The sequence below is a fragment of the Cetorhinus maximus genome, chromosome 9, assembly GCF_964194155.1.
Source record: "Cetorhinus maximus chromosome 9, sCetMax3.hap1.1, whole genome shotgun sequence".
Lineage (NCBI taxonomy): Eukaryota > Metazoa > Chordata > Chondrichthyes > Lamniformes > Cetorhinidae > Cetorhinus > Cetorhinus maximus.
The window spans coordinates 19336970-19356592 of NC_135887.1; the positions used below are offsets into that span (position 1 = coordinate 19336970).

At 47.1% G+C, this 19623-nt stretch overlaps 1 protein-coding gene across 3 annotated transcripts in view; it reads left to right on the forward strand.

Moving 5' to 3' along the window:
• Window positions 1–19623, forward strand: part of dph1 (diphthamide biosynthesis 1) — a 631990-nt gene that overhangs the window by 588448 nt on the left and 23919 nt on the right. For all 3 annotated transcript variants that reach the window (XM_078548194.1, XM_078548195.1, XM_078548196.1), the window contains 2 exons: window positions 8218–8296; window positions 12886–13020. In XM_078548194.1, coding sequence (XP_078404320.1) covers window positions 8218–8296; window positions 12886–13020 — 214 coding nt within the window. The remainder of the gene's footprint in view (window positions 1–8217; window positions 8297–12885; window positions 13021–19623) is intronic.

Consider the following 19623-nt stretch of genomic DNA (forward strand, 5'->3'; position numbering starts at 1 on the left):
TAACCCAGTGTCCGGTCAGTGTCTGTTATAATCCAGTGTCCGGTCAGTGTCTGTTATAACCCAGTATCCGGTCAGTGCCTGTTATAACCCAGTATCCGGTCAGTGTCTGTTATAACCCAGTGTCCGGTCAGTGTCTGTTATAACCCAGTATCCGGTCAGTGTCTGTCATAACCCAGTATCCGGTCAGTGTCTGTTATAACCCAGTGTCCGGTCAGTGTCTGTTATAACCCAGTGTCCGGTCAGTGTCTGTTATAATCCAGTGTCTGGTCAGTGCCTGTTATAATCCAGTATCCGGTCAGTGTCTGTTATAACCCAGTATTCGGTCAGTGTCTGTTATAACCCAGTATCCGGTCAGTGTCTGTTATAACCCAGTGTCCGGTCAGTGTCTGTTATAACCCAGTGTCCGGTCAGTGCCTGTTATAACCCAGTATCCGGTCAGTGCCTGTTATAACCCAGTGTCTGGTCAGTGACTGTTATAACCCAGTATCCGGTCAGTGTCTGTTATAATCCAGTATCCGGTCAGTGCCTGTTATAACCCAGTGTCCGGTCAGTGTCTGTTATAACCCAGTATCCGGTCAGTGTCTGTTATAACCCAGTATCCGGTCAGTGTCTGTTATAATCCAGTATCCGGTCAGTGCCTGTTATAATCCAGTATCCGGTCAGTGTCTGTTATAATCCAGTATCCTGTCAGTGTCTGTTATAACCCAGTGTCCGGTCAGTGTCTGTTATAACCCAGTGTCCGGTCAGTGTCTGTTATAACCCAGTGTCCAATCAATGTCTGTTATAACCCAGTGTCCAATCAATGTCTGTTATAACCCAGTATCCAATCAATGTCTGTTATAACCCAGTGTCCAATCAATGTCTGTTATAACCCAGTGTCCAATCAATGTCTGTTATAAGCCAGTGTCCAATCAATGTCTGTTATAACCCAGTGTCCAATCAATGTCTGTTATAAGCCAGTGTCCAATCAATGTCTGTTATAAGCCAGTGTCCAATCAATGTCTGTTATAAGCCAGTGTCCAATCAATGTCTGTTATAAGCCAGTGTCCAATCAATGTCTGTTATAAACCAGTGTCCAATCAATGTCTGTTATAAGCCAGTGTCCAATCAATGTCTGTTATAACCCAGTGTCCAATCAATGTCTGTTATAAGCCAGTGTCCAATCAATGTCTGTTATAAGCCAGTGTCCAATCAATGTCTGTTATAACCCAGTGTCCGGTCAGTGTCTGTTATAATCCAGTGTCCGGTCAGTGTCTGTTATAATCCAGTATCCGGTCAGTGCCTGTTATAACCCAATGTCCAATCAATGTCTGTTATAACCCAGTGTCCAATCAATGTCTGATATAAGCCAGTGTCCAGTCAGTGTCTGTTATAATCCAGTATCCAGTCAGTTATAATCTGGTACCCAGTCACTATGTGATAAATTAGTGTCATTTTGGTCTCCCACATTCGAGTGCCTGATCAGTCTGTTATTGCCTGGTCTCCTTTACTTTTGGGAGTCCAAACACAGACTGGGTGACTGGTTTGTGGTGCACCTCCATTCTTTCCACAAGTGCAACCCTGAGCTCCCAGTCGCCTGTCATTTGAATTCTGCACCTTGCTCCCACCCTGACCTTCCTGTCCTTGGCCTGCTGCAGCCTTCCAATGAAGCTCAACAGAAGCTGGAGGAACAGCAGCTCATCTTTCCACTGGGCACTTTACAGCCTTCTGGACTCAACATTGAATTCAACAATTTAGATTATAAACTCTGGCCCCATTTTGCTTTGTGCTTTTTTCCTTCTTGTTTCATCTATATTTCCTTTACTTTGCTTTTGGTTAGCAGCTGTCCTGCCATTCACACCTCCTTTATTCACATCTTTTGTTCTTTTACTTGTCCCATTACTATTCTTGTTGGCCTTGCACCATGAAACCTTTTGTCATTTAATCTCTCCTGCCCTCCACACCTTTCTCTTTTGTTTTTTACTCCCGCCTTTCACTTGTTCACAATCATCTACAGTTCTAACTTTTCCCAGTTCTGATGTAAGGTCACAGAGCTGGAATGTTAACTCTGGTTCCCTCACCACAGGTGCTGCCAGTCCTGCTGTGCATTTGCAGCATTTTCTGTTTTCCCTTCAGATTTCCGAGATCTGCAGTATTTTGTTTTTCTGCTATAACCTGGTGCCTGGTCGATCTGTGCTGACCCTGTCCCCAGACAGTCTGCAATAACTTAACACCTGCATAGTCCCAAATAGGTGCCTGAAGGAAGGGTCACTTCCTGAGTTTGTAATTAAGATAATTTGTGTTCATTCACTTGATAGTACAGAACTTGAATCTTGCTAAAAAGGGAGACATGTTGCTGAAGTTTTTCATCTTGCACTCATCAGGACAAACACAAGAATGCCAAATTTCAAACTATCACAACAATTTATACTACAGGAGAAACTCTTTGAAAGCTTCAGCAACATGTCTCCTCTTTTTTAATTCATTTATGGGATGTGGGTATCGCTGGCTAGGCCAGCATTTATTGCCCATCCATAATTGCCCTTTTCAGCAATATAATTTACAGGGTATGTTCAAACTCCTCAAAACCCAACTAATGTTGGCGTGAGAACAATGACAATCTCCAGTTGTACACTTAACCCTGATGCTGTGCATCCCGAGAGTACAGAACTAACCATTTCTTGTATTGAAATAATTCTTCAGTTTGCAATAAAAACAGAAAGTGCTGGAAAAACTCAGCAGGTCTGGCAGCATCTGTGGAGAGAGAAACAGAGTCGACGTTTTGAGTCCAATGTGACTTCTTCAGAACTTCAGTTCAAACTCTTCAGTTTGCTATCTTTTCTTCGCTACACATCGATGCACCCGCCCCCGCCCCCCCCCGGCCCACCCTATGCAGCGGGTGTTGCTGGGCAGGGATTCAGAGCAGGAGCCACCACTGATCCCCTGGACATCCTCTCTCCAGCACAGGGACGCAGAAGTTAATTGTAGCATTCTGCCACTTAAAAGCTCGGTTGCCAAGGGCAACCTTCAAGGTGACACCACATCGTACGGACCAGAGCTTTGCCTTTTTGACACTCGTGTCCAAAAAGGATTTGGCCTATTTATACAACTCCAGGGAGAAAAATGATCCTCGTGAACTTGGCATTTAGAGAGTGCAGATTAATGCCAGGTTAAGCCCCTATAATTTCACAGAGGATACTTTCAGAAATGTGGTGTCTCTGCTGACTTATTTATCCTGGATGATCCTTGTCTCAGAAGCTGTACCAGCCTGGTTGTGCGTGACGCTGCATAGATACAATCTGATGTGCCAGGCATGGAAATAGCGAGGAGACAAAAATAGAAAATACTGGAAACAACAGGACAGGTTGGTCGGCCTGCAGAAGGGGGCAAGAGGCAGGCTGATGTCCAGTTCGAGGTCCAACATCAAATAATTAAAGGGAAGGCAGGCGATTCCTATAACAAAAGCACAGGGGAAGGTCACCAGCAGAACTTGCTAAATACAACAAGGAATTGCATTTAAATAGCACCTTTAACAGAGTAATCCATTCCAAGGCGCTTCACAGGAGCGTGTGATCACGGGGAATCTGATACCGGCCCACATAATGGCATAATTAGGACAGGTGATCAAAAGCTTGGACGAAGAGGTAAGTTTAAGGAGGGTATTAAAGGAAGAGAGAGAGAGAGAGGGGGGGACAGGTCTAGTTAAAGAATTGCAGAGCTTAGGGCCTGGGCAGCTGAAGGTATGTCTGATGGTGACTTGATGGAAATCAGGAATGTGCAAGAGGCCAGAATTGGAGGAAGGTGAAGTTATTGGAGGGTTATAGGGCTGGATGTTTTTTTAGAAATAGAGAGGCAATGTGATTTTAAAATTCTTATGCTTGTTTCTAAATCCTTCCATGGCCTCGCCCCTCCCTATCTCTGTAATCGCCTGCAGCTTCACAAACCTCTGAGATCTCTGCGCTCCTCTAATTCTGGCCTCTTGAGCATCCCCGATTTTAATCGCTCCACTGTGAGTGAATGTGCCTTCAGATCCTTACGCCCCAGGCATTGGAATTCCCTCCCTACACCTCTCTACCTCTCTTTCCTTCTTTCAGATGGTCCTTAAAACCTACCTCTTTGACCAAGCGTTTGGTCATCTAACTCAATATCTCCTTATGTGGCTCAGTGTCATATTTTGTTGTATAATGCTCCTGTGATGTGCATAGGGGCGTTTTATTACGTTAAAGATGCCATATAAATATAAGTTGTTGTTGTGTGCTAGCACTGTATGGTACACAGTACACAGATCCATCAAAGATTGTCACTTGGACCATCCTCATTTAGTTGTGTTTAAAGAAGGGATTACTGATATTGATCTCCTCGGTGGTAAAGACACCACATTAAGCCAGACTGATCAGCTTGTATTTCTGGGTCTGGGCTGAGTTTTCTGCCCTTTGCTGCTTCAGAATTAAGGATTGGATGAGTAGGGGAGTGGAAAATCATCCGGGAAGTTCCAGCTCCTGATCACAATCCAGCGATTCATGCACAAGTGGGGTGATGCCTCTGCAGTTAAAAAGCCAGTTAGAATCAAGTTAATAAGTGAAAATCTGTGGAAGGAAATAGAGGCTTTGAAATGTGGATGTTAAGACATAGGCTTAAAATTCCATGAGCAGACAGTAAGACAAATGCTTGAAGTCGGAACAGCAAAGAAGAACTCTTAAAAAGTGACACCCGGAAAGGAGAATTGCCAGTGTTTCGGCCATTTGATCAGAGCTGAAAAGCTACAGAGACCTCTGCTAGAGGGCAAAGTGGAGGGCAGCAGAAAGTGGGGCCGCCCTAGGGGTAGTTGGATGATGGATGCCTCAGAGCGGTTGCAGACGACTGACGATGGATGTAGAACCATAGAAAATACGGCACAGAGAGAGACCATTCAGCCCATCATTTCTGTGCCAGCTGAGAAAGAAAAAAATAATTAGCCGCCCTTTCTGTACCCAGCTTCCAGCACCTGGTCCGTAGCTTTGCAGGTTACAGCACTTCAGGTGCTGATCCAGGTACCTTTTAAATGAGTTGAGGGTTTGTGCCTCCCCCACCAAACGAGGCAGCGAATTCCAGACACCTACCACCCTTTGGGTTGTTATGATCCCAGCTAATGTTACTATTGGACAAGTCAGCTCCCAGGATGGAACCTGGCTTGATAGATCCTAACTTTTATTTTTTGTATAGAAATGTGGAAGGTGGCTACTGAACAGAGTCACAGGAGTCAGTTGATGAACTTTTAATAAAAGAATAAAACATTTATTAAACAAGAAAAGATGAACTATATTACAATTCTCCTTCATCCTTAACAAATATATACAGATTCATAGGATAACACAAGTTACAAAATCTACCTTATACTGTCATGTTCATAGTAAGTACACGGTCCATGTAAACCAATAGGCGACCTCTAATCAGACACACCACACTTTGAAATTAAGTGACGGATGCCACCCCAAACAGATGCTATGGAGCCCACATCAACACCCCCCCCACCCCCACCCACCGTGAGACGCTTATCACCATGAGCCAACCAGCCTCACTGAACCCCGTCTTTTGTACGAGGGCTTCCAATCTCCGCTCTTGAAGAAGTCGCTTTGGAATCTTCTCCCAAACGACGGTTTATATTGGACGCCTGCCACAAGGGTCCACCTTCAAGATTTCGATCTCTCCTTCCAATTCCTCTCCCCTGATTGCCACATGCATTCAAGCTTTCCCTTCCAACGCACTCTCTCTCAGATACTCAGCCATGCCAACAGAACACCACTGCTTCGCACGCCCATAGTAAGGAATCACCAACCTTTGACTGCCTCCTCAGATCTTCTGGCTTCTCGAAAGCCCACTTTGCTTTGATTCTGTTTCCAGCAGCGTTCTCTCTTCAGAGCCTTTCCGTCTTCTCTTTGCTTTCACTTCCACCAAACAGGACCTATTCCTGATTCCTGATCTCGTTCCTTGACTTAACTGTCTTCCTGGAACTTTCTTTTGTCCCCACTCCCTGGTTTCTGGGACTTTCTGTTTCTCTTTCAGGACCTGTCCCCTACAGTTCCCTTCCTGCCCTCTCTGGCAGTTTCTGTGGAATGGTTCTTATCAACTGAATTAAAACTGCTTTTCTGTTTCTCTCTGTCTCCATGGGCCCCCCTGTTGCTAGGCAACAGCGCAGTGTTCCCTACTTTGTTTTAACTTCCCTGAGCCACTTCAAGGGTCATAAAATGTCACGAAGATGCAGGTATACAAACAAACCCTCAGACTCGCAGGCAACATTCTTCAAGAGAAAAACTCTAAATGAAACAAGACATAGGTTTCACCTTTCTCAACACATAAATTTTTTAAAATATTAAACTTAAAGCTATATCTTGTTCCTAACGCCCACAAATACAAATATAAATTACTCAAAACCACCTCTAGTTCCTAATAGGGTGAAGAAGCTTTTCCTCATGTCCCCTCTAATCCTCCTACCTACCACCTTAAATCTATGCCCCCCCCGCCCCCGGTAATTGACCTCTCCATTAGGGGAAACAGGTCTTTCCTGAGGATGGTGCAAGACAGACGAGTGTGACATCCCATGAGGGCAGATCTCTCAGTAGGGGCAGCTACAAGCAACAGCAGCAGCATCAAGCCCATAAAGCCTGGGGTTGCCAACCCTCCAGGATTGGCCTGGAGTCTCCAGGAGTTGAAGATTAATCTCCAGGACACTGCTGTGTGCAGCCCTGGAGAAAAATCATCAAGACATTAAAAAAGATTGGATGTTTTTTTGTCATTTTCTTTTTACCAGATATAAAAAAATATTGAAAACAGGGGCAAAAAGATAGTTTGGCTGGCAGTCAAGCATTGTCCAATTGGGTAATGCGTCTTTTTGCTTTCTAATTGGCGTAGGAAGGCAGTGCGTCACAAGGATGGATGTGTTGGCCAACTAATGGCTGGAGCGTGGGAGAAAGCCATGTGACGAAACCTCCAGGAATACATTCCATCACAGTTGGCAACCCTAATGAAGCCTGGCCCAAGTGCTCGTGGAGCCTCACCTCAGTCAGGAGACAGGAGGGAATTTTCAAAATTAAAACATGAAAAGGGATGGATCACCCCACTAACTGGCTCCCTGTGGAGATGGATAGTCCCTGTGCGAGAGCACGGGATTAGGGCCGTAACTCAAACACACACAATCACCTCCCAACAGCTCCTTTAAATAGTATCAGTGTCTCTACAACCAGGACACACAATACTGGGGAATCAAGGATCAAACAAGCCCAGGCCCCTGGGGGAAACCCAGTAGGATGTTATGTGTTTCTTCTATGTCCAGTAACTTTGCAGACAGTCGGCATAAAATATTCAAGAGCTGCCTGCTCTCAAGGTTGTAGCACTAAAAATGATTTACTGCCTGATTACAGTTGGCACCATTAAATTAGCCTCTGAAATATTTGGCGTCTGCAGGGAGCTGGTTGATTCCATGACCATTTTAAGCGCCCAACTTCTTTCTCAGAACCTTCTCCTGGTCCCCCTACCTGGGGAATAAATTGGGGACGGGTACGGTCACCGCCAAACCTCGCAGCTAAAGTGACAGACAAGGTCAGGACAGGGAGTTGAGCAATGGGTGCTGTTGGATGGGGCAGCTTGCTCTGTTTCGGAGGGGGTGGGGACGTAACGCCGAGCTCCAACCTCAACCTAAGAGAGAGAGTCCTATCCCTGCAGGGAGGGAGGATCCTCCATGGCCTGTAACCTCCCCCAGCCCTGCAAGCTGAGCGACGCCCCAAGATGTCGGAGCTCCTCCAATTCTGGTCTCTCGTCCATCTCCCATTTCCTTTGTCCCACCGTTGGCCACGCCTTCAGCGTCCATCTGAAATTCTCCCCCTAAACCTCTCTGCCTCCCGCTCTCCTTTTAAGACTCTCCTTAAAACCTCCCCCCTCTACCAAGATTTTGGTTACCTCTCCTAATGCTTCCTCCTTTGGCTCAGTGTCAAGTTTTTGCCTGGCTTATGCTCTTGTGAAGTGCCATGGGCATTTTAGTAATCTAAAAGCCTGGTATAGGTGCAAGTTGCCATTAGAGTTGGGGTTTCATTTATCATCTTTTAATAAGCCTTTGTGTTCATAAGCTGGTGATTCACTCTGTTATTAGGATGTTATGAGATGTTTAACTATGCTACAGGTGCTATATAAATGCAAGTTGTTGTTATTTATGTGTTATGTGCTAACGAGACCTTCGATCAGCATGCTGCTTTGTTCTTTCTCCAGGTGGGTGCAGGTCGCCTGTCCGAGACTTTCCATCGACTGGGGAAAGGCTTTTCCCAAACCCCTGCTCACGCCGTATGAGGTAAGTGGCCGGGATAACACCCTAGCTGCGGTATCAGGTGCTGGGAAAGTCTGCCCCCGAGCTATGGAGAGGATGGTGGGGTCTGCTAGGATCTCAGCGCCTGACAGGATCAGCATTCTGAGGTATCTTGTGGGTGTCATAGATCAGTGAATTGTAATCATACGGCGCAGAGGGAGGCCATTGGGCCCATCGTGCCTGTGCCAACAATCCCAAACACAATGAGAAAGACCGTACAACCCACCAGCAGCTGCTGCCTGTCTCGCAAGTGATTCATTTCAAAGAGGGAGTCAGATTCAGTGTCTTTATTTTCCTTCTTTCTTAAGTTATTGGCTTCTTGCCAGAAGCCCTCCTTTGGTACCTCACCCAAGGGGCCATTCTCCTGGTGTGAACCTTAACACTGAGTACCAGAAGCTGTTTGACTTAGGGAGGTATCACACACAGGCCCAATCCTGCCCTCGCCTGACTTTCATAAACGTCTCCTAGCAGTAGGGGCGATGGGCAGCGATCAGGAGTGGGGAACCAGGCTAATTTTCCCCTCCCTAACCTAGAAGATGCTGAAGTCAATAGCAGTGCAGTGACCCCTTTACTAATACACCAGATAGGATCAGTTACCAGGGATCGATCCCAGCCTGTTGAACCAGCAGAAATGTGCCAGATTATTAGAGGAGATCTAGTTCATTTAAAAAATAAAGACGTGCATTTATATAACGCTTTTCATGACCACCGAACATCTCAAAAGTGTTTTACAGCCAGTTAACTACTGTGCTTGTAAAGTGTAGTGACTGTTGTAATGTAGGAAACACAGCAGCCAATTTACACACAGCAAGCTCCCACAGACAGCAACGTGATAATGACCAGATAATCTGTTTCTAGTGATGTTGATTGAGGGATAAATATTGATCAAGACACCAGGGAGAACTCCCCTGCTCTTCTTCGAAATAGCGCCCAGGGATCTTTAACATCCACCCAAGCAGGTTTAACGTCTAATCTGAAAGATGGCACCTCTGACAGTGCAGCACTCCCTCAGTACTGCACTGGAGTGTCAGCCTTGATTTTTGTTCTCAAGCCCTGGAGTGGGACTTGAACCCAGAACCTTGTGACTGAGAGGTGAGAGTGCTACGCACTGATCCACAGCTGACATTTAAAAGGTGTGCTTGCAACTCATTCTCACAAACACCAAGGAAAAAATAAAACATTTTTTTTCTCATTCAGTCAGGCAGAAAGTCCATTAAAGAAGGGCTAGGAATTCAGAGCTCAATACTGTGAACTGTCTGTTAAGTATCTCACCGAGATTCAACCCTTGCCATCTCCTGTGATGACGATGTAAGCTCTTCCTATCTCTGAAGGAAGGAGAACCTGCAACCTTCACTGCTGTGAAGCAGTTCAGCATTGCAGACATCACACAGGAACCTGTACTGACCCCTGACCTTCCACCCTCGAGGGCTGCCAACCCTCCAGGATTGCCCGGGACGGGGGGGTCGTCTCCAGGGATCTCCAGGTCCTCTGACAGAAGAAAAATCGTTGCAACTTACCAAGGCTCCTTCAACAGCACCTTCCAAACCCACGGCCACTACCATCTAGAAGGACAAAGGCAGCCGATAGATGGGAACACAGCCACCTGCAAGTCACTCACCATCCTGGTTTGGAAATATATCCTTCACTGTCGCTGGGTCAAAATCCTGGAACTCCCTCCCTTACAGCACTGTGACTGTATCTACACCACATGGACTGCAGCGATTCAAGAAGGCAGCTCACCACCACCTTCTCAAGGGCAATTAGGGATGGGCAGTAAATGCTGACTTATCCAGCGACTCCCCCATCCCATGGACGAATTTTAAAAAAACAAATCGCATGTTTCTTCCATTTTCTTTGATTCATTAATTGCAAAAGTATTGGAGATGGGCTGTAGTGGGGGAATCCGTTCATTCTCCATTCGGAGTGGGAAGGCTGTTTGCTTGTTCTTGCTTTGCACAAGTTGTCAGCTGCGCTTCTGACATTACAACTGTGACCATACTTCAAAAAGTATGTAAAGCGCTTTGGGACGCCCTGGGGTCATGAAAGGCAAGTCTGTTTTTTTGAGACTGGGATCAATGGCGGGGGTGGGGTTCGCCATGTCAAGCAGCCAATAGCTTGCTGACATGGCAAACCCCAGATGGAAATGGGGCAGTTGGAGGTCATGTGATTGAATCTTCCTGGAATATATCCAACCAGAATTGGCAACCAATATCCCCTCCCCCACCCACAAACTATGCGCTGGGTTTCGGGGCGCCCGCTGGGTTTCGGGGCGGCCGCTGGGTTTCGGGGCGCCCGCTGGGTTTCGGGGCGGCCGCTGACTATGTTTCCACTATGTTTCTCATTTGATAAAAGCAGCTCTATTTTTTATTCTTTCACGGAACGTGGGCAGCGCTGAGCATTTGTTGCCCATCCCTAATTGCCCTTGAACTGAGTGGCTTGCTAGGTCATTTCAGGGGGCAGTTAAGAGTCAACCACGTTGCTGTGGGTCTGGAGTCACATGTAGGCCGGACCAGGTAAGGATGGTAGATTTCCTTCCCTAAAGGACATTAGTGAACCAGATGAGGTTTTTCCATGGTCACCATCACTGAGACGAGCTTTATGTTCCAGATTATTAATTGAATTTCAATTCCTCCAGTTGCCAGGTCCCCAGAGCATTAACCTGGGCCTCTGGATTGCTAGTCCAATGACATTGCCACTGCGCCACTGTCTCCCCCCAATATCAGTTAGATAGGGCCATCTATGAGAGAGAGAGACAGAGAGAGATAGCAGCCAGGAGTCCAGGTTCATCTTGCACTAGAGACGGCCGGTCATAGTGAGAGCTCGGTGTCACCTGTGATGCCAATCTGAGTTACAGTTGCCAAATCTCTTGGACATATTCCTGGAGGTGGTATCACATGACCTCCTGCTGTCAATGCCCTGCCTCGAAACTCCTGCTGTCGGTCGCCCATCCTCACGATGCCCTACCTTCCTTCTCCAATTGGAAAACAAATATTCCTCAATACCCAATTGGATAATTCTTGATTGGCAATGTACAAACCTTTCCTTTCCACTCCCCCCCATCCCAACCCCACCCCCCTCCCCCCGAACCCATACTTGATAGTTCCAAACTAAAGAGGTTGAAGTTTTTTTTTAAACATGGGCTTTGAACTGGCCCTTTGGTTTTTCTCCTGGGTTGCTCTGGAGGTTAACCCTTTAGTTCCTGGAGACTCCAGGGCAACCCTGGAAAGTTGGCAACTCCAATCTGACTGGATTGGCCACCCCTCCCCCACCAAACCTCCCCCTCCCCCCCCCACCCAATCCTCTCCACATTCCCCGTGATGCAGTCTGTGGTCTCTGGTGCTGTCAAGCTAACTGGCAAACAGCACTGGCATGTGAGAACAACGTCACAGCAGATTCAACAGGGATCCCAGGAGAAGGAAGGAAATATTTATTTTATTTTTTAAATTCACTCAGAAACGAACAAATATAAAAAGAAGATCGTGTGCAACACACCCTCAGAACATCAATCAGAAAACAGGACATCGATTGCTAAATAATACAGGGGAAATAACACAATTGTAATTTGCAGCAAACAATTGATAATTAAGCTTTAACCGCACACAGAGAGGAAATGAAATAAAAAGATTAATTATATCAATTATCCAGGATAAGGCTATCTTTGAGAGAAAGAAAGCAGCCAGGAGTCCAGGTCCATTCATTATAACCACTGCCTGCACCGCTGAAGAATAAAGGTCACACAGGGAGTCCTGATTCACTCAGATAAGCAGAATAAATCCTCCGCAGTGACACCGAACTTTCACTGTTTTGCATGACTCACAATCCCCAGCACAAAGAGGCAGCCATTCTTCAACTGGTAACTGGGACAAGAATGCAGCAGGCCCCAAAAATAGACAAACAGCGACCCCCCCCCCCCCCCCCGCCAACCAGGACGGTTCAGCTATCCGCTTGGTAAAACCAGCTCAGGAGAGTGACAATCTGCACCATGATGGTGCGGCCGAAAGCTTCCAATTTCTGCCTTTTCCTCGCCTGGGAAGCCCTCACCACTCCTCGCCATCAAATAGAGAACAGCAGCAGTTGAGGCCCGTGAACATCAAGTTCCCCTGCAAGCCACACGCCATCCCGACTTGGAACTATATCGCCGTTCCTTCACTGTCGCTAGATCAAAATCCTGGAAACCCCTCCCTAACAGCACTGTGGGTGCACCTACACGAGGTGGACTGTTAGCGGTTCAAGAAGGCGGCTCACCACCACCTTCTCAAGGGCAGTTAGGGATGAGCAATACATGCCCTCGACGCTCATATCCCATGAAAGGTTAAGAGAAAGGTAGCCGTTGATAGTCTGGGAGGAGGTAGCCATTAATAGAAGGCCTGGCAAAGGGTAATCTGACCAGCCAACCCCTCACCTGGGGACAATAGCTGGTAAAATGATCAAACATCCAAGGGGAAGAGAGTGAGTGTTAGGCCCATACAGCTAGCTAAGCTAGTTAAGTGAGCGTTAAGCTAGTACTTTTATTTCTGTGAAAGATTTATGACCAAGTGTATCAACATGTTCTGGTCTCCTCTCTCTGTATTTAGGCAGCTGTAACTCTCAAGGAGATCGAGTGGCAGCATCAATATCCAATGGACTTTTATGCCAACCAGTCACTCGGTCCGTGGACCATCAACCATGTGACCCACCAACCCCTAAGGAGGACGAGGAAGGCTGTAGAGGTGAGTCGAGAATCGAAGTGAGTCATATTTTATCTGCTGACGCTGATGGTGGTCCGTGTGGGTTTGGCTGCCAAGGTTCACTTGGCATGAGAGCAAGTATAGATGGCATGTGTGCAACAATCAGTCATCCACCCTAGATTAGTGGCATGGTACTGAGTATGGCAGACACTTACCTTGCGTTGCCTGTTTTGTGGGTTAATGCCCTTGGGTTGAGAGAAACGACATTTCCTCCCAAACTGACTGAAACGGAGCACTAGGGAATCAAAAGTAAACAATTTGCTAACCAAATCTGGGTTTGTCCCTGATGCTTAAGCAGAAAGGAGCCTTGGTTCATGTCCAGATGTAGACGGGGGTTCCCTGTGATACTGCGTTCACCCTTCCCGCTCTAATTGAGCCGTGGGTCTCCTCCGCCTGTGTAACTGTAACCATGGATCAGCCTGCAGGGGTTACTGAGCAGGAAAGGATTTGCAGTGCGTTTCTGAAAACCATAAAAAAATCGATGCCAGCAACTGGGAAAGAGTTCAAGATTATAAGGGAAATGGAATTTGGGAGTCGTCATATTTTAAGAAGTCAATATTAATCTGTCAGATGATCCAATTTCACTGCGCCAACCTTACTCTGTCCTGTTACATTGTTTGTTCTTGGTGCCAATCATTACCTGGTGCCAGGAACCCTGGTGCCTTTGAAATATTTGAAAAGGAAATGGAAAGGTTCCTGATTCTCGGGTGAGGGGAGGGAGGGAGAGCATGGAGTGAGAAAAGGCCATTCAGCCTCTTGGCTCCATTCCATCTGCAGACCATGTATGTTTAACCCTGTCACAGACTCTACCCTGCCTGCGTAAACATCTTCCATATAACCAGCTGCCCAAATATCAGAACTTTTGCCGACAATGTCCCAGAGGCAGCAAAGGTGCGATTTGAGTGTCCATATCATTTAGCACAACAGATCACTGCCCGATAATCGGACAGCAACGCCTGGAATCCCAGAGAACCATCTGAATGACGCACCTTCCTAGCCTTTGGGCCAAGGAGTTTGTCTGAGGAACCAAGCGATTCCTCCCTAAGAAATCTGAAACCCAAACAGCAAATGCTGGAAATACTCAGCAGGCCTGGGGCAGCCTCTGTGAAGTGAAAAACAGGGTTAGTATTTCAGATCCGTGAGGGGTCGCAGCCCTGAAACGTTAACTCTATTTTGTTTTCCCTTTTAACCAATTTTTATTCCTCTCGAGTGGCCTTCACGATTCTGAGGTTCTTCTCCTCACCAAGTCAGAATTCCTGGCTCTTTGTTCTTTGGGTCCTGTCTTACTTCCATGCTTGAAACTACTGGGAATGTCTATAGCTCATTAAAAGTGGTTGTTATTTTCTTTCTTTGACTGGGTAGAGGCAGCTGATGTGTAAGCTCACTCCGAGCGAGAGCGGCACCAAGCACCTTGGGCATCCGTCAATCCTCGGCACTGAAAATTCAGCTCAGCTCCACGGGTATCCCTTCGTTACAAAAGAACCACAACAATATCTTGCGTTTATACAGCACCTTTAACATAGTGGAAGGGCCCAATGAGCATCACAGGAGCATTTATCACACAAAATTTAACACCGAGCTACACCAGGGGATATTGGGACCGATGAAGATTTTAAGGAGTATCTTGAAGGAGAAGATGGGGTTTTGGGGGAGAGATCCAAGGGCGGGGGGACATGCCAGTGCTTAGGGCCTAGGCAGCTGAAGGCACGGCCTCAAATGGTGGAGTGATGGGACCTGGGGGATGATGTGCAAAAGGGCACCGAGGGTTGTCGGACTAGAGGAGGCTATAGGGACAGGGAGGGACGAGGTCATGGAAGGATTCCAGAATCATCTTTGAATCCTCTCCCCAACGCGTCGCTATCCCTTTGCTGGAAATGAGGCAGGCAAAATGGGAGTGGTGTTCGGGAAGAAAACTGCGAATTAGTAAACAGAAAGGACGATGTGTGGTGACATTTACCACTGATCGGGCTTTTTAATCATCGTTATGTGAAATTGTGCATTGAAACACATACACTGAGCTCAGATAATAGGTCTGCAATCAGAAGGACTTCCATAAATAAGCAATTATCATCCATTAGATTCAGGTACAGGCACAAAGTACATCAGACTTTTGCTTGGTATCCATTACACTGTTGCTGTGTCCTTTAGCTACTGTACTGTAACATTATTCATTGTCACAGAAAGCCCTTCGGAATTAAATGAACAAAACAAAGATCATTTTCAAATATTTTATTTGGTTTCGGTAGGAACTTAAACTGATGAACCGACACAGATGCGTTCTGATTATATTTCTGGTGCTTGGTAACCATTAATGACCTGGTGAGATTGGGGCTTTGGGCACATTTTCAGATAGAATCAGGGAAAGGGAGGATTTGAAGGATGTTTGTATTCATGTCGGACTTTTTTGCAGATTCACAGAATTGTTACGTCGCAGGAGGAGGCCATTCGGCCCATCATGTCTGCACTGGCTCTCTGAATGAGCAATTCTCCTAGTGCCATTCCCCCCACCTTCTCCCTGTTACCCTGAACATTCTTCCTTCTCAAATCACAGCCTAATTCCCTTTTGAATCCCTCAGTTGAACGCGCCTCCACCACACTCTCAGGCAGAGCATTCCAGACCCCAACCACTCGTCGTGTGAAAAGGTTTTTTCTCATATCGCTTTTGCTTCTTTTGCAAATTACTTTAAATCTGTGCCCCCTCATTCTCGATCCTTACACGAGTGGGAACAGTTTCTCCCCATCTACCCCTGTCCAGACCTCTCATAATCTTGAACTTTTTAACATTTCCCCATGTTTCCCCCTCGTGCCTGTTCCACCATACTGTTAGACCATGGCTGATCAGAACCTCAATTCCATATCCCCTTACCCTATAGAAACCTATTGATTCTGATCTTGTAAAATTTAAGTTCACCCCCAGCACCCACATCCTTTTGAAGGGAGTGTTCCAGATTTCCACTACCCTTTGTGTGAGAAAGTGCTTCCTCATTTTACTCTTTAATAGCCTAGCTCTAATTTTAAGGTTAAAATCTTAAACTAGTCTCGTTGATACCAATCAGGCTGCCCCTTCTCTCCTTGGTGACTCTTGAGGTACAGCACCTCACAAAAGGAAAGGCTTGCATTTGTGTAGCACCTTTCACGGCCTCAGGACATCCAAAGCACTTCACAGCCTCTGAAGTATTTTGGTAACGTAGGGAAGAGACGTCATGCAGTACCCCATCCAAAGGTCAGTTGTCATGTGTAGGCTGGACAGTCGCTCCGTGGTTCAGCTAGGGGGCTACTGGGTTTGGAGTCAGAACCCCAGCCAAACCTGATCCTGACCTCACTCAGCATACGCCCTCGCGCTTTACGTTCTCCGGCAAGGCTCACTGATCAAGCTCGGGGACCCAGGCCAATCGTCAAACCTCCCCCGCTGTCCCGGCAGGGACCAACCAATGTAACCCGGACCACAAATTGGGCAGGGAGACTTGTCAGCCTGTGCAGCTCTGTACCAAGTCTCAGTGAGGAATCAAACATCTTTCTCCTTTGTCACTGCAGTGCTTAGGGCCTGACACTCCAGAGCAGCCATAACGCCAGCTATGTGCCAATAACTGTGCCCAAGCACAAAACTGAGAAGAGTGCCTCCAACAGAATGACATTCCCCACCTCCCCTAAACCAGCCGTTAACAAGGTAGCGCCGACGCTTGCGAAATTAAGAGGCTGTTTTTCTGCTGTGAGCTCCAGCCTGCTGGGCTCCCCTTGTCTAATGTCGCGACAGCAGCCAGCAGAAAGAAGACTGAGCTGAACTGTGGATTCTTACGTTAGGCACATCACAATTCCCCTCAGAGCCCCCACCCGCGGATAATCAAAAGCAGTCCAGGAGACCACCTGGGCCATGGGCCATCTGTAGCTGTACAATCCAGTTTCTGTCCCAGCTAGAACTCCCTCTTCAAGGCATAGAGAGGATCAACGGCCACTGCACCAGTGGGCGATATATTCTAGAGGCCCACCTTTCTCCTGGGAAGGAAGAACCCTCCCAACACCTGGTCTATTCCTACTCTTGCCTGGTTTAAATGTAATTTTAGTCCATTTCTGAAAACGTTTCGCAAGATACGGGACAGGATTTTCCACTTTGGGTTGGGACCCTGATGTTTGCATCAAATGCAGGTTCTGATCCCACACCCGATCAAGAGCAGCAACCCGACATCAATTCTCCCCAGATTGGCCAGTCAGTGACCAGAGAGCCTGCTCGCCATCCAATTGCAGATGGATAGGCAAAGGAAGGCAGCCAGCTCTGAAGGAGCTGCCGTTGCAGGTAAGGGAGAGAGAGGGTGCATCCATCGTGAGGCATCTACCCTGCACTTTTCATTTTACATTTGAAGTAAAAAATGACCACAGCTGCCAGGCTACCATTGTGACCAGGTAGGCAGGGAGACCCTTTAAGTCATCCTGGAGCACTGCCCTGCACCCCCACCACCAAATTGCGCAGCCAAGAGGCCGCCTCCAGGCCATGCTCCTGAAACTACAGGCAGCTCACAAGCCGGTGAAAATTTCCACTTGGCCTCTGATCTATCACCTTAATTAGCCTTTTAATTACTTTAATAAGCTACCTACCCCTTGTGGGAGGGTGGCTATTTTACCCCAATCTGACCTCCAGGAAAATGGCCAGGGGGAGGCAGGATGGCACGGGCAAACTGGCCGACATCGCCGAAATTACACATCCAATCGCCAAATTTCCCACCTTCCAAAATCCTGCCCATGGAATCTGAAGCATTCACCCAATACTGGCAACAGCTTTCCTCAATCAGCAGCTGACCTTGACTCAGTTCCACACACACAAACTATTCAACCATCAGGCACTCCACAGCCCAGTCCACAACAGTCCAACACTTGCAGTTCCACAAGCTTCAGTTAATCAGGATCACAATCCCTTGCTGATTCCATCACTCCCAGCAGTGCCCAGTGGTACAGAGTGCCTCTCAGAGCCCACCCCCGCTCCACTAACTCCAGCGGGCTCTGCATTTCCAGACTTCACTCACACATTCTGTCCACATCATCACACCTGAAAGAGCACGGCTCTGACTGGGATAGCTGTGTCATCAGTCCATCTGGTGGGGGTAAAGGGGGGTGTGGGATAGTTGCCTGTGATGCAGACTCAGGCCCAGACACACAGTGTTCCCTCAGTCTGTCAGCGTTTGAGCATTGACGGGCTATTTCCATTATGTAACTAGTTCAATAAGCCATGAAAAGTATCATCCAAACTGTCCCGGTGATACATATATGGATTATTTGAAAGAAAGGACTTGCATTTAGATAGTGTCTTTCACAACGTGAGGTGAGGTGAGAGGGACTGCCCTTGACATCAAGGCAGCATTCGACCGTGTGGCATCAAGGAGCCCTAGCAAAACTGGAGTCACCGGGAATCAGGGGGAAAACTCTCCGCTGGTTGGAGTCACACCTAACACAAAGGAAGATGGTTGTGGTTGTTGGAGGTCGGGTCATCTCAGCTCCAGGACATCACTGCAGGAGTTCCTCAGGGTAGTGTCCTGGGCCTAACCATCTTCAGCTGCTTCATCAATGACCTTCCTTCCGCCATAGCGTCAGAAGTGGGGATGTTCGCTGATGATTGCATAATATTCAGCACCATTTGCGATTCCTCAGACACTGAAGCAGTCCATGTCCAAATGCAGCAAGACCTGGACAATATCCAGGCTTGGGCTGACAAGTGGCAAGTAACATCTACACCACACAAGTGTCAGGCAATGACCAACTCCAACGAGACAGAGTCTAACCATCACCTCTTGACGTTCAATGGCATTAGCTTCACTGAATTCCCCATTATCAACACCTTTGGGCTTACCATTGACCAGAAACTGAACTGGACTAACCATATAAATACTGTGGCTGCGACAGCAGGTCAGAGGCTGGGAATCATGCGACAAGTAACTCACCTCCACACTCCCCAAAGCCTGTCTACCATCTACAAGGCACAAGTCAGGAGTGTGATGGAATACTCCCCGCTTGTCTGGATGAGTGCAGCTCCAACAACACAGACAAAGCAGCCCCGCTTGATTGGCACCCCATCCACAAACATTCAATTCCTCCACCACTGACGCACAGTAGCAGCAGTGTGTACTATCTACAAGATGCACTGTAGAAATTCACCAAGGCTCCTTAGACAGCACCTTCCGAACCCATGACCCCTACCATCTAGAAGGACAAGGGCAGCAGATAGATGAGAACACCACCACCTGGATGTTCCCCTCCAAGTCACCCACCATCCTGACTTGGAAATATATCACTGTTCCTTCACTGTCACTTGGTCAAAATCCTGGAACTCCCTCCCTAACAGCAATTAGGGATGGGCAATAAATGCTGACCTAGCCAGCAAAGCCTACAACCCATGAATGAATAAAGAAAAACAAGCTCAGGATGTCCTAAAATGTTTCACAGCCAATGAAGTACTTTTTGAAATGTACTCACCATTATAACGTAGGAAAGATTGCAGCCAATTTGCACCCAGCAAGCTCCCACAAACAGCAATGAGATAATGATCAGATATTCTTATTTAGTGATGTTGGTTAAGGGGTAAATATTGTCCAGGACACC